Genomic DNA, 13,685 nt, shown 5'->3' with positions numbered 1-13,685 from the left:
GAATACTGAGATACAGCTCTTTATACACATGATAGAATCCACCTGTGCAAGATGTATTTACATGATTGAGCATATGCATGTATCCAAATATTCATCATCTGAGTCACTTGAGTCACTGTAAAATATGGAAAAGGTGAAATCATAGTTAGAGCAGGATATTAAAATAGTTTGTACAAAGTAGTAAGGTTCAGTAGGTCTCTTGAAACTCCAACACAAACAAGATCAGCATGGCAGTTTAATATAGCATGGAGGCTTTTAAAGCAGTAGCAATTGGAAAATATCAAAATATATCTGATCTGTTATAGAGATAATCAACTTGAAGGCTTAATGACATCATGCTCATGCCCGACCCTCTTAACTTTAAATAATAAGAACTTTTTTCTCAATTAAAATAACATTCTTAATACCTAATGTGTTTTTTTATATAAACTGAAAAATACTTATACTGGGAAGTTTCTAAACAACAGAGGAGAAATATTAGTTTAGGAGACTATAATATCCTCAGATGGAAAACATATTTGTCAAGAAAAGTGCAAAGTTGGAAGATAGCAGAGAGAAATTAATAATTTTTGGAAAAAAGGTAAGTACAATAAGCTCGGTTAAAAAATATAAAAGTGCAACCAGGCCTAAGCCCCTAACACAGATCACTGTTGACTGCATTACATCATGACTAATTAATACTAACAAAGAATTTCAATGATTTTCAAAATCTACTAAGACAATAAAAGACTCGGCTAATGTTAAAAAAACATAGCTAACAACTTAGCTAGTTCCCTAGAATGTGATCTCGTGAAAACAGAACATAATTGCAATAGATTTGTCAGTCAGAACAGGACCTGAGGAAATGATACTCACCTCATTATTGCCCAAGAAAGCTACAAGGCTACAGCTGCATAGATTATAAAACTAAAAGAAAATGTTCTGTTCATACAACCAAAGCTCCGATATCGAGCCAACAAACAAATCCCCAAGTAGCACGAGATTGGCGCAAATAAACTGATAGCTTCATGGTTAGGTGGCTGGTTGCAGCACCCCTGCGCAGCACCAATCAAACCACCATCACACAGATGAGTTAGTGAGTGAGTGAGAGAGAGAAACTCGCCTTGGGTCGGAGCCAGTGGTTGGCCATCAGACTGAGACGCGACCGCGACGGCGAAGGATGGGGAGAGTGGAGAGGCGATGTCGGAGGAGGGGAGCTGCTGCCGCTGTTGCCGCTGCCTCGCGCACCGTCGTCGGCCCCCGATTCGCCGCCGCCGAGGTTAGGGTCCTGGCCTCCTGGGTCGCAATGGACGCGATGAGGCAGGGCTGGAGGGGAAGAGGTTGACAGAGGGAGCAGCTCGCTGCGGCTATCAGACGCGGCCGCGACGGCGAAGGATGGGGAGAGTGGAGAGGCGACGTCGGAGGAGGGGGAGCCGCTGCCGCCGCGGCCACCGCCTCGCGCACCATCGCCGGTCCGCCGTCACCGAGGTCAGGGTCCTGGGTTGCGATGGGCACGATCAGGCTGGACGGGGGAGGGAGATATAGGGGCGAGCAACTCGAGGCGGCGGCGCTCGGGAGGCCGAGAGGGACGATGTGGGATAGTCCGAGCGAGAAGTTCGAGGGGAGAGGAGTGTGGATGGTGTGGCTGTGGCCTGGAGGTTTTACGTCCGTTGAAATCGAGGTTTCGCGTCCGACGCATAGACACGCGCACGTGGCCAACGCACACGCGTCACGTGAGAACTGGCACGTAGACCGCCGAACGCGGACAGGCGTCTAAAAAAGGTCAGGTTTTAATAACTTAGATAAGAAGAGGGGTTTGGAGAAACCCTTACAACACCCACCAAACTCACTCCTAGGCTTATAAAAAAGACGTTCAGTGCTAGATCCATGGTATCGTTATGCATTAGCTTGGTATTGTTCTGCGGGCTTCTGACTGGTGTTATAGTCACTTCCTTTATTCTGTCTATCCACTGCAGAACTATCAGTAATATGAGTATTGGAAAATTAAGCTAATGGGTGGAATATTTTAACTGTTAATGGATGATTTCTTACTAATGTTTATCTTATTTATGGTGGTAACTTATTGCATTGAGCTTAAGGTTTTAAAACAATGTCTTTATATACTCATATATGTATCATGATGTCATGGTAGCACCGCTCACCGATTACCGGTATTTTAGATATCAAAGGAAAATCAGCTTTTGGTTCAAATTTGGAATTATGGAGAAGCTGGATTGCATTGTTTTGGAATGCTTAGAAAGTTAAAATTCAGGATTCTAATTTGTCTACTTCAAATAGATCAGTATCAAGTTGAGATTCACCATGTAACACTGAATTCTTTAGGCTGATGAATTGTATGTACCAACTTCAATCATACAAAGCATTGATGTTTTTCGTAGTTTATTTATTGTGCCGATGTGTACACTGTGCTCTGTTATTCAAGCTATTGGCAATTGCTGGTTCATCACCCCTTTTTGTGACTTTTAAGGTGAATTCCAAAGCTGCAGAATCTCTGGCAGATCCTGCTGAGTACCCAAACCTGTTCGAGGACTGGCAGATTGCTCTGAATGTAGAAGCTACTGTTGCTCCCAAGAGGTATGTGTTAGTCCTTATGGATTATATAGCTCAAATAAATTTGTCAAGCTTTTAGTATCCTTCTATGATTTAAACAAGTAATGCATCAATTTTGTGCATTTTCAATAGAAACTTAAGAGGTGAAAGGGCCTCTAGCTGAATTGGTTAGGTGGTCTGAGTAGCACTCCTCAGGTTCTGGGTTCGACTCCATGTGGGAGCGAATTTCAGAATATGGTTAAGAAAAATCTCCTCGTCTGTCCCACGCCAAAGCACAGATCTAAGGTCCGGTCTCGGTCGCGGTTGTTCTCACTATTAGAACCTTGTTTAGGATTTCTCACATGGTATAAAGCTAGGTTTCCAATTTTCTCTCTTCTCCCACCTCTCCACCTAGAGATGGCAATGGGTAAAAACCAGCTGGGTATTACTTGCCCAAACTCATACCCGCGAACAAAAAAATACGCCTGCTAAAAAACCCATACCCATGACGGGTATAAAATTTTACCAAAACCCATACCCATGCGGGTTTCGGGTACCCAACGGGTTTCACATACCCACTAACATCAACATAAAAAATAATTCATCATGTAAATGACAACCAATATATTAATAAGTTAGGATAAAAGGAAAAAGTGATAACTAATTTTAGCTCAAAATTTGTTACATGAAGTTTATTTCAATCAGAACATATTCAATTAATAATATTATGAGACATATTTATAAGGAATGTTGATTTTAAGGCGGGTTTTAAAAACCCATGGGTTTGCGGATATGGGTAGTGGAAGAACAAACCCATGCTCACGTACCCGTTGGGTTTCCATTTAAACCCATTAACAAACCCGTGGGTAGAGAAATTGACCCAAACCCATACCCTAATAGAGCAAAAACCCATCGGGTTTCGGGTAGCGGGTACCATTGCCATCTCTATCCCCACCCCCTCCAACCGCCAGGCCGGCTTCCAGCCGCCGCCCCCTTCCCTTCACTGACCGTCGCCCTGCTCTGGCCGCCACCCAGACCTCCATGGCGGACTCCTCTTCCCTAGGCGTGGGCACCCTCGACCACGACACGGCAGGCACGAGCGCCATCAATGCCATGGACGTCGCCGCTCGTCGCACCCTCTTCCCGGCCACGGACACTCTCGCCACCGCGGTCCTCGGCATCGTCAGACGCAATTCTCTTCCTAGCATCCACCTCGCCTACGCAGCAGCGGTCACGGGCCTGCACGTTGTCACTGGCGCGGCCATGCACCCAACCGTCACCACCGCGGGCGCGAGCGTGCCCCACGCCGTTGCCGCCACGGGCGCGGGCGCAGGCCCGTACGCCACTGCCGTGGGCACCTCAGCCACGGGAGACGCCTTCCCCGCCGGCCCGCGCACCACCGCGGGTCTTCTCGCCTTTGCCGGTGTCCTCCTCCCCGGCCTCCTCTCCCTTGTTTGCAGCAAGCTCATCGGGGATGGGCCCCCCTTCATCGTCGACCTCAGGCCCCTTCCCAGAGCTCCGCCCGCTGCCCTCGCTGCTGCATAGCCCGCCTGACGCTCCCCTCCCGTCTTCCCCGCCCACCGTACCCCCCTCGCTGAACCAGCATGGGCTGACCTCATCGCGTCCTCGTCGGCTTCTCCGCTCGCATGCTCCACGTTTGTTGCGGCTCTCGCCACCATCCAGGCTGTCGTGGCCGCCTCTCAAGATCACGAGCGAGCTGCGTCCCTCGCCTGGGAGCAAGAGCATGCTATAGGCGCCGCCTTGACCACTCAGCTGGCCATCGCTCAACGTCTCCTCCTCGGTCGTGGTGCTACGCCACCTCTGGTGGCCCCTGAGGCTCCCCACGCCTTCGGACTTGACACCGACACCATCACCGCTCTCCACGTTCAGGTCGTCGGTGTTTACAACACCCGGTCCCTCGTGTTCGTCGTGTTGGACCTGGCGTCCCCTCACTACCGCTGGCGTGTTCAGGTGCTTCTCACGCTCTGGCGGTTCGTCCTCGCCGACGCCGTCGCCCCGCTGTCCCCATCTTGGCTTCAGATGGACAACGTGATCCTCTCGTGGCTCCCGGACACTTTCACCGTCGAGCTCCAGTACATTATCCGTGAGCACGAGGGCACCGCTCGCAAGCCTAGGCAGCATTCACGAAAGTGATGCACTAACAGCAGCAGCAGCAAACCAAGCTATGGCTACCGCTGGAGTGCTCGAGTCTGGAGAGATAGACAGTAGGAGCAATGAGAGAATATTTTTCAGAGTGATAAACTGAGACAGTGAGCGCATCCATGTGGCATCTCAGTTAGGGCCATCATCAGCCAGTGTGAGGTGCATATATTTATGGCATGCATACACCCACCTAGCAAATTTACCTGTGCTGCAAATTTCTCTGATATAACAAAGATTATGGGACCATTTGGATAAATGCGTTGCGGGACGTGTAGTTTTAAATACATGCTCCGTACCTTTCATTTTAATTTGCATCCTGACGATTTCTTGTTTTGACTTCTGAAAAGGGGTGTCTACCCACCTGCTGAGGAGTACATGACTTATGCGGAGAGGTCTAATGACAGCCTTGTGGAAGTTTTCAAAAGTATGAATGTGGAAGAAGTACCAAGTGATAATGGAGATCCTGTTCATGAGGTATTACAATTTGGGTTGGTTACTAGCACAATTTGTGTGTTGGATTGGTTTCCGTCTTTTGATCATCCCTTTGAACTCATAGGAACAGCTGGGATCAGCTCAGAAACATATGCTATATTTGCTGGTGCATTGATATTATTTTTACCACGGTCGCTTCTATTGCTCTTCTACTTTAATTTCTTAAGTTACTGCATGATGCTGACTGTTTGAGTGGACGTGTTAACCAATTCAACCCAAAAGATTAAGTTTTTAGGAGAAGGTAGACAATCTAATTATACACTTCAACACCTCCACTCACATGTAGCCAGAGAGAAAGGTGCACAAGTGCACACATGGAAATAAGGGTATGGAGGCATAAATAAATCCTCTGATAGGATTTGAATTCGAGACATCTGGCTCTGATATAGACGTGCTAACTAATTCAACCCGAAAGTTTAAGCTTTTAGGAGAATGTACACAATCTATTTATTCACTTCAACACTGACACCAAATGAATTTCTACAGGTCACTGAGGATGACGGAGTCGAGGGAAGTATGGATGATGTTGTTGAAGTTGAACCCGATGATTCAACAGATGGCGGTGTCCTTGTGAATGGGAATGATGGTGAGGAACACTGGGGTATGAACAAAAAAGGAACTTTTCGTTACCATAAATGCAGTAGTGGAAGTGTACACTGTACAATCCAACAATCATTAGTCATCTCTTTTGATCCCAAGCTCAACAAAAAATATACTCCCTCCGTCCTAAATTAGCATTCGCTTTAGCACTTGATTTTCATATCTATATCTAAATAGGTGATGATGAATCTAGACACATCCAAAACATATACTCCCTCCGTTCGTTAATATCTGACGCTGTACAGTTCAAATCTAAACTAAGGAGCGTCAAATAAAAAAAATCGGAGGTAGTACATTAATTATTGTATGAATCTAATAAAAGTCTAAAACGAATTTTATTTTTGGAACGGAGGGAGTATTTAGGTTAACTATCCAGTGAATGGGCGCAAGTGTCTCTATTATACAGAGTAGTATCTTGTATCCCTCGATCTCACCTGTATCACTACAATGCCAGCATGTACGTGTTAGAAATCCTCTGGAACAAGACGAACGTGACATACTACATGCATGAACCTTCATAAACATCATCGTTAAGAACTGGCTACGACCGTGACTTAATTTGTCTGCAGGGCTTGCTGTCAAGCATTAGTTATCTAGTGGATCTTAAAACAAAAACAAAAAACTCGCATTGTGGGGCTAAGACAGCCACGGGCATCGTATTAAGAGACTGTCCCACCTAAATGGAGAGTTGAACTTAAGACCTGATAAGTGTTATTCAGACCATCTAACTAACCCATATAGGTCCTTTCTATAATGGATCTTAGGAAAAGGTTGTACAATTATCTGTACAATTGTCTTAATTGAAATCTTAGTTCTGGTAGAAGGGAACTGTTCAACCATAGACTGTATGCACAAAAAATTACCCCATTAGAAAGCTTAATATTTAAACAATGAATCATGTCATTGTTTTGATGTTTTTATGTTGGGACTCAGCAATTTGAATTGTTGATCTAAATTGTGTGGTTCATCTCAACTATTTTGACACCCAATAATTAACCTCTTATGACATGGATGGATAACCCAATTACAGTCTTTCTTACTTTTTGTTTTTTGCTTTTTCTTTTTCAGTGCTTACTCCTGACCAGCAGTAGAGATATCACGACAACATTCTGCACCAGCAGATTAGTTGCCTATTGTAAAAAAGTAAGTACCATTATGTATACGCACAAGTCAAGAAAAAATTAAATTGACAAAGAACCGTGCTCCCATACCCTTGAATAAATCTATGTTGTATGTAATGTTTTCTAGGCCTAAGTAGTATGTAATATTCTTCATGTTTGGCGTGTAAGGGCGAGTTTGAGAACCCTATTTTTCAAAGGGTTTTCATTTTTTCAAAGAAAATTAGTTCATTTAACCTTAGGAATATAGTAATCCTTTGGAAAAATGGAGTTCCCAAACTAGTCCTAAAACAAATTATCTGCCCGCATGCCATGGTAGACCGTCAATTTTCCTAGTATATTTTGTGGTTTAAACTTTCTTCTCACAGTTGTAGGTCGCCACATGTTCAGACTCGATAGTCATGTAAAAGAAGTTCCTCCCCATTTGTACAAGGCGTTGTGCGTGGTCTAGTATTGCGGTTACAGAAACAGTCTTGGATGGTAATTAGCATTTGGTCTAGATAAGAAATTTTGTAATTCGATTCATTTTGGGTGGGCATTGTAGATTTGTGGTATGTTATAGATTATCTACCCTTGTATGTTTACCACATGATACGATACTAACATTCTTTAAGGTTGGAATTTGTTCACCGACACATGGGCTGCGACCTGCATAGCATGTGAAAGTTGTATTTTTGGTTCCCCAGTTGTCGATAACTTGATCCTTGGTTTCTGCCATGTATTGTACTGCCTTCTTGTAACTTATTTTGCCTTTTTTAGATGTACTGTTTTTAGTATATAGTGTATTTAGATACAATGTATAACCAGTTGTATAATAAAAACTAGTTAAGTGTCCGTACGTCGCTACGACACATAAATTATACGTTCTTTTGTTCACAGACAATGTTTGAGAAGCATTTCAAGTAATGCATTACTTATATGCTTAATAGTAAATACCATATTCAGGAGAAACTGTCAATCAGACCAACATTGAGGCTACTGACCCTTACTAACTATACTATATCAGTGCTCGAGTTAAATGTGGAAATACATATGAATACCATTATTTACACCGCACCGAGACACAAATCAAGGTCTGTAAAAGTACATATCCTCTGCATTTGAACATTAACATAATAACATATAAAAATCAACTTGCCATCATAATCTATTGGTTGCCATCATAATCTATTGGTTGCCAGCTTCTACCTGGTGAGCATATGCACTCAACAATACAATATTAAATACTTATAGATGCAGTGTTTCTTTGTTAGTCTAGCTACCGTGATAATTTAAAACAATAGTATCCATGGTGGAAGGGATGCTTTTTTTCAAAAAGATGTTACCTTCGAAATATTTGTATGCAAATCAACTTCATGTTTCTCAGACATGTCAATTGCATCCACATTCAATACTAAACAATTAAGACATAGAGACATATGTCAAAAATAATGTAATACTTGCCACAAAATACTTATGGGTGAACTATTGAACTTATCAACAATTGACCTTCACATGGAAAAGAAGGAAATGACATGTTGACATGAATTAGCTGAGTTGGGAAGAATAAGATCAATGAAACTAAAATGGTTTTACCATAATCTCATTAATGATAATTAATAGAAACTACAACATCGGAAAACACATGGGTTCTCGAAAAATAAAATTTATTTATAATCATGTTTCATATAAAAAATGGCATACCATCAAAATAATTTGTTGATCAGGTTGCTGGATGATGCTTGAACTCATCTCCCACATGCCAACCAGAATTATCTCAAAAAAGAAATGGAAGCATTTACTCTAGATAGGCCCTATTTTCTACAGGCATATTCATAGTGTGTGGGAAAAATACTATGATATTTAAAGGGAGAACATAAGTCTTTGAATATTGTATTGAGAAGTTGCATATAATAGTCAAACATGAAAATATAAACTGCAGCCAATCATACCTGTGTATGTGGTGAGATAAAACTGTAGCTCATGCATGAACATTGTAATCATTATAAGTAGCCCAAGAATTGTCACTGCCAAGATATCAATGATTTGCTAAATAAAGACAAACCTCAAAACCATATATTTAAGTGATTATTTGCAAAATTACAGAACAATAGGGTCCCCATGTATCATACCAATAGTGCTAGAGTAAGTCTTCTTCAACAAGTGTTCATCAGCATGTGGAAATGCATTGAGGCTCTTTAAAGACAATATCCTCGCCATCTTTCAGCTGTTACAAAACCAGGGCGGATCCAGTAAACGATATGGGTGTAAGCATGTACAACCGATGATTTTGCAAAAGAATTGAAGTTAGTAGGCATAATACATGCATATGAACAATTAGATCAGATCCGAGCACAAATAGTAAGTTAGGGTTTTGGTGCTCAATTTTGCACAATGGTAAGGGAAGACAAGGGGCCATGCTGGACACACACACACGCCGCACAAGCTGGCAGGTTTAGACACCACAGTGCTCGTCAAGTTCCCCATGGTGTGGTGTTTCAAGGTGCGAACACAATGTTGATTTATCCCTTGTGGTTCGAGTTGATGATGAGTGATTGTCCATGGGTAGCGTCTCGGGTTGAGTCGTGGACTAACCAAGGCGTGAGTTATGTGTATGAAACCATGTATGTCAGCTCGTGGTGTGCTGGTGTGGAGCACAAGGATGGTGGTCGACAGTGAAGGTATAGGTCATGCGGGTTCGTGCTGATGGACCGGGAGCAGTGAAGGACGAGCTGTGACTTGACCGAGGGACCAGAGTTACTAGGTGACTAGCTGTGGTGGATGACACCTGGGGCACACACTCACGCATGGACGTGGCAGAGCGGATCGTGTTGCTGGCGTGGCCGAGGACTGACAGGACACATGTCCAGGACATGGGGGACACACATGTGCTTGTGCTACTAGCAGTGGTTTGGTGGTTGATCCTCGAAAAACCACATAGTGCTACAGAAGGTGGGGTTTCGACCGAGTTTAGCCTCAAACTCGGCGGCGGCGGTTCCGTAGGGAATCAAAGGCGGCATGTGGCATCATCACGTAGGGTGCATCGAGGCGAAGCAACTTTGTGTGGAGCGTGTGGCCGTCAGATCAAATTTCCAAGAGTTGATCCATTTCACCCCCCTCTGGTCGCCTCACTGGTCTTTCAATTAGTATCAGAGCTGGTTAAGGATTTCCTTACCCTAGTGAGTCTAAAATCCACAAAGGCGACATGGAACGAGGTGTTGGCAAACCTCCATTCTTCGATGGGACGAACTACCTATACTGGAAGATCTACATGTCGGCATATCTTCAGAGTATTGGGTATCACATCTAGGAGATTTGTCTGCGTTCGATGCCCAGAGTGCTTAGATCACTCCTATTCAGATGGAGTTCCATGATTCGAACAACAAGGCACAAAACACTTTGTTCATGTGTCTCTTGCTTGATGAATTTAAGCGAGTTGGACATTTGGCTAAGGACTCACCAGATTTGGTCCACCCTTGAGATATTTCATGAGGGCAATGATCATGTAAAAACTAGACTGTTTGAGACATACCGGCGAGAGTATGAGAACTTTGTACAGTTGGCTGGAGAGACCATAGACACTATGTTTTCTCGGTTCCAGTCGATTGACAACAAGACGTGCGCCAACAAGGTGCAACTTCCCTATGATGATCATGAGAGAGTGTTGAAGCTGTTACATGCTCTAGATCAGAGGGTTTGGGATGTGAAAGTCTCACTGATCATTGAGTCGGCCAACTGTGAGACTATCACCGTGGAAGAGCTATTCAACAAGCTCAAGTCCACAGGGCATCCCGGCTGCTGGAGGAGACCCCGACGGAGACGGGGACGACGACGACGCCGGTGGCAGTTCGAGCCACGACACGGAGCGTTCAGAGGAGCCGGAGCCAGAGGGATGGATCGTGAGACCCATCACTCATGACGCTGCTCGCGGGTGTCACTTCCACGACGCTCTCGATACCTTGTTGCGTCGGGCTTTTGACCGGCACACTTGGTCTATCGAGTACCGTTGTGTAGTCTACCAGCATCGTCGCAGGCTATACCCAGACCAGTGGGAGGCTACTTGCTTGGTGCGTCGTCCGGACGATGATCTCTGGGGTGCAGAGGCCTTCTCAGAGCACTATTCTATCACTGAGAGGGATACTGCCGAGACAGCCATGCAAGATGCAGCACGACATGCACTTTCTCAGTATTGCTCGTTGTTCAGCGGGGTAGCTAATGGCCTTGACCTAAAGTACTACCCTCGCCGTTCGACTGGCAGTGCTGGAGGTGTGATTGTCTCGCCAGTCGGTGAGGGCAATCCCAGGCTGAGCAGCATGGTCAACTTGATCGTCGTGCTCAACACAGAGTTGGACCACGCCCTTGACGAGTTGGGCAAGGTTCGGGCGGAGGTTGCGGAATTGGGTGCTGAATGCGCGACACGCCACTATATTGATGGTGGTTCTCCCGCCCCTGTAGGGATTCAACACTCTTACCGTTCACCGCCCCGTGGTCGCTTCGACTATGGTACCCCAGACTGCAGGACCCGCATAGATTTAGATCCATAGATCAGTGGAGTCGGAGTCTGTAATAATGAATTCAGTGCCTTAGTCTAGTTAGTCTTAGTTCGAGTTAGTTTGCTTATCGTATGTTGGAATGTTTGTCATGATGAACATGTAATGAAGTTGGATCTTTGTAATGATTGTCACCAAGGGGTGGGTATCTCCTGCCACTTGGTGTAGTTATTAATAAAGTAAGTTATTTAGTTGGGTAATCCATTTATTTCCACTTTCCTCTTTATTTGAGAAGTTGTCAGTGAAGATGATCAATTGTTCAGTGCTGTGAAGATTTCCGTATATCTTTTCTTATGCTGAAAGACTGCAGAGTCAGATCTGATATGTGTGTGATTTCTACAGATGTCTGAGAATAGGCGCAGAGGTGCGAGGCGTGCACAGCCAGAGCAGTAGGCACCCCAAGAGGAGGCAGCTCCACAGCAGCATTTGCCACCGCCACCCCCGATGACCATTGAGCAGATGTTCTTGATGCAGACCCAGGCAGTTCAGGCAATTAGTCAGACATTAGCAGCGATGTAGCAAGTTCAGCAGCAGCCACCACCACCTCAGCCTCCAGTGCAAGTCCAGATGCCACAAGTGCCCAGAGACAAGCGGGCAGAATTCATGAGGGGCCATCCCCCCTGTCTTTGCCCACTCTGCTGAACCCATGGACGCGGAAGATTGGCTGCATACCGTGGAGCGTGAGTCGCACACTGCCCAGTGCAACGATCGTGATAAGGTGTTGTATGGTCCCCGACAGCTGAGGGGAGCAACACAGTCTTGGTGGGAGTCTTACCTCGCCACCCATGTCAACCCTGAAGCCATCACTTGGGAGGAGTTCAGGGACAACTTCCGTCGCTACCATGTGCCCAGGGACTGATGATAGTGAGGAAGGAGGAGTTTCTCGTCCTGAAGCAAGGTCCCTTGTCCGTCAGTGAGTACATGGATAAGTTTTTACAGCTGTCACGTTACGCCCTAGAAGACGTCAACAAGATGCCAAGAGGCAGTACCGCTTTCTGAGAGGATTGGTTGATCCCCTCCATTATCAGTTGATGAACCACAGTTTCCCCACCTTCCAGCATTTGATCGACAGAGCAATCATGACCGAAAGGAAGCGTTGGGAGATGGAGGATAGGAAGCACAAGATCGGTGGACCTCAGGCCGGGAGTAGCAGTCGTCCCCGCTACTCAGGCAACTCGCCACAACAATTCAAGCAAGGCCACTAGCACCAGCTGTTGGGGACTTGTTCTTAAATGCTATGAATTAAGAACAAGGCAACACAAAAGTAGGTTAATGGTTAATGCCCTTCGTCCTTCGAAGCATTATTTCCCTAAGGATATAACGATCTTCAGACGAAGGTTGTGAAGGACGTACCTTCATCATCACATCATATATCAATGAAAGATGAAGCATATGAAGCATGAGAAATAACATGGATAATCACATGGCATTATAACATATTTCTTATTATATAATCACGAATGAATAAGAATAACACAAGGTTACATTTATACCTTCGGCTTGACAGAAGGTATGAGAACAAGCGTGACACACAAGCGAGTACAAATCAGCGTGAACAGTACGGGGGCACTGTTCATCTATTTATAGGCACAGGGCGCAGCCTGTGTAAAATTACATTCATGCCCTTCATGTTTACTATTGACATTGGGACAATCTATCGAGGACTAGATAGCCTTTTCCTCTTTAACTCAGTTCCTTTTCTGCTACTGAGCCGAAGCTTCCTTGTGCGTAGCTTCGGAGCTGGTTCGACCTTCGTCCCGACCATGCTTTTCATATTGTGAACAACTTCATCCCGAGTACGAAGGTTCCTGTACATATATTACACTTGGCAAACATTGTTAATCATGGTTTTGAGGACCTTCGGAAGATGAAGGCCCCTAACAGTAGCCCCTCGCAGTATTAATTTGTTAAGATAACGAATTCGAACTGCGATGTGGACGAAGGCCTTAAGCCGAAGGTCCAAAAAAACACCTTCCCTTTGCTAGAATAGCAATAAACAATGACAGATGGGGCCCTCCACTTTGTAGCGCGCTGAGCGTATAAATAAGAACTCACACCAGCTGCATTTGATATGCTGTTTGTGCCATTTGCATTATTTTCTCAATTTTATAGCTCTTGTTCACTAGCGCTTGCTAGTTTTTCAAGCTCTCTGAGCTTCGGTTTAAAAGACGCGTTTTCACCATTTCTGAAGAAAAAATGTCTCAAGGCAAGAAGGTTGCTGCTGAGACGAAGCTAACTGAAGAGGAGAAACTGT

At 44.8% G+C, this 13,685-nt stretch overlaps 1 protein-coding gene across 11 annotated transcripts in view; it reads left to right on the top strand.

Moving 5' to 3' along the window:
- Positions 1–13,685, top strand: part of LOC100383405 (putative coatomer beta subunit family protein) — a 42,732-nt gene that overhangs the window by 16,860 nt on the left and 12,187 nt on the right. For 2 of the 11 annotated variants that reach the window (XM_008660643.4, XM_020543782.3), the window contains exons 22-26: positions 2,468–2,574; positions 5,040–5,166; positions 5,671–5,770; positions 6,853–6,927; positions 7,271–7,762. In XM_008660643.4, coding sequence (XP_008658865.1) covers positions 2,468–2,574; positions 5,040–5,166; positions 5,671–5,770; positions 6,853–6,875 — 357 coding nt within the window. In that variant the 3' untranslated portion in view covers positions 6,876–6,927; positions 7,271–7,762. Of the gene's footprint in view, positions 1–2,467; positions 2,575–5,039; positions 5,167–5,670; positions 5,786–6,852; positions 7,763–13,685 lie in introns of those variants that run through there. The other 9 variants (XM_008660639.4, XM_035962352.1, XM_008660644.4 and 6 more) reach the window with 8 other exon arrangements.

Source organism: Zea mays, chromosome 9, assembly GCF_902167145.1.
Source record: "Zea mays cultivar B73 chromosome 9, Zm-B73-REFERENCE-NAM-5.0, whole genome shotgun sequence".
Lineage (NCBI taxonomy): Eukaryota > Viridiplantae > Streptophyta > Magnoliopsida > Poales > Poaceae > Zea > Zea mays.
This window is presented reverse-complemented; position numbering and strand designations above follow the sequence as displayed.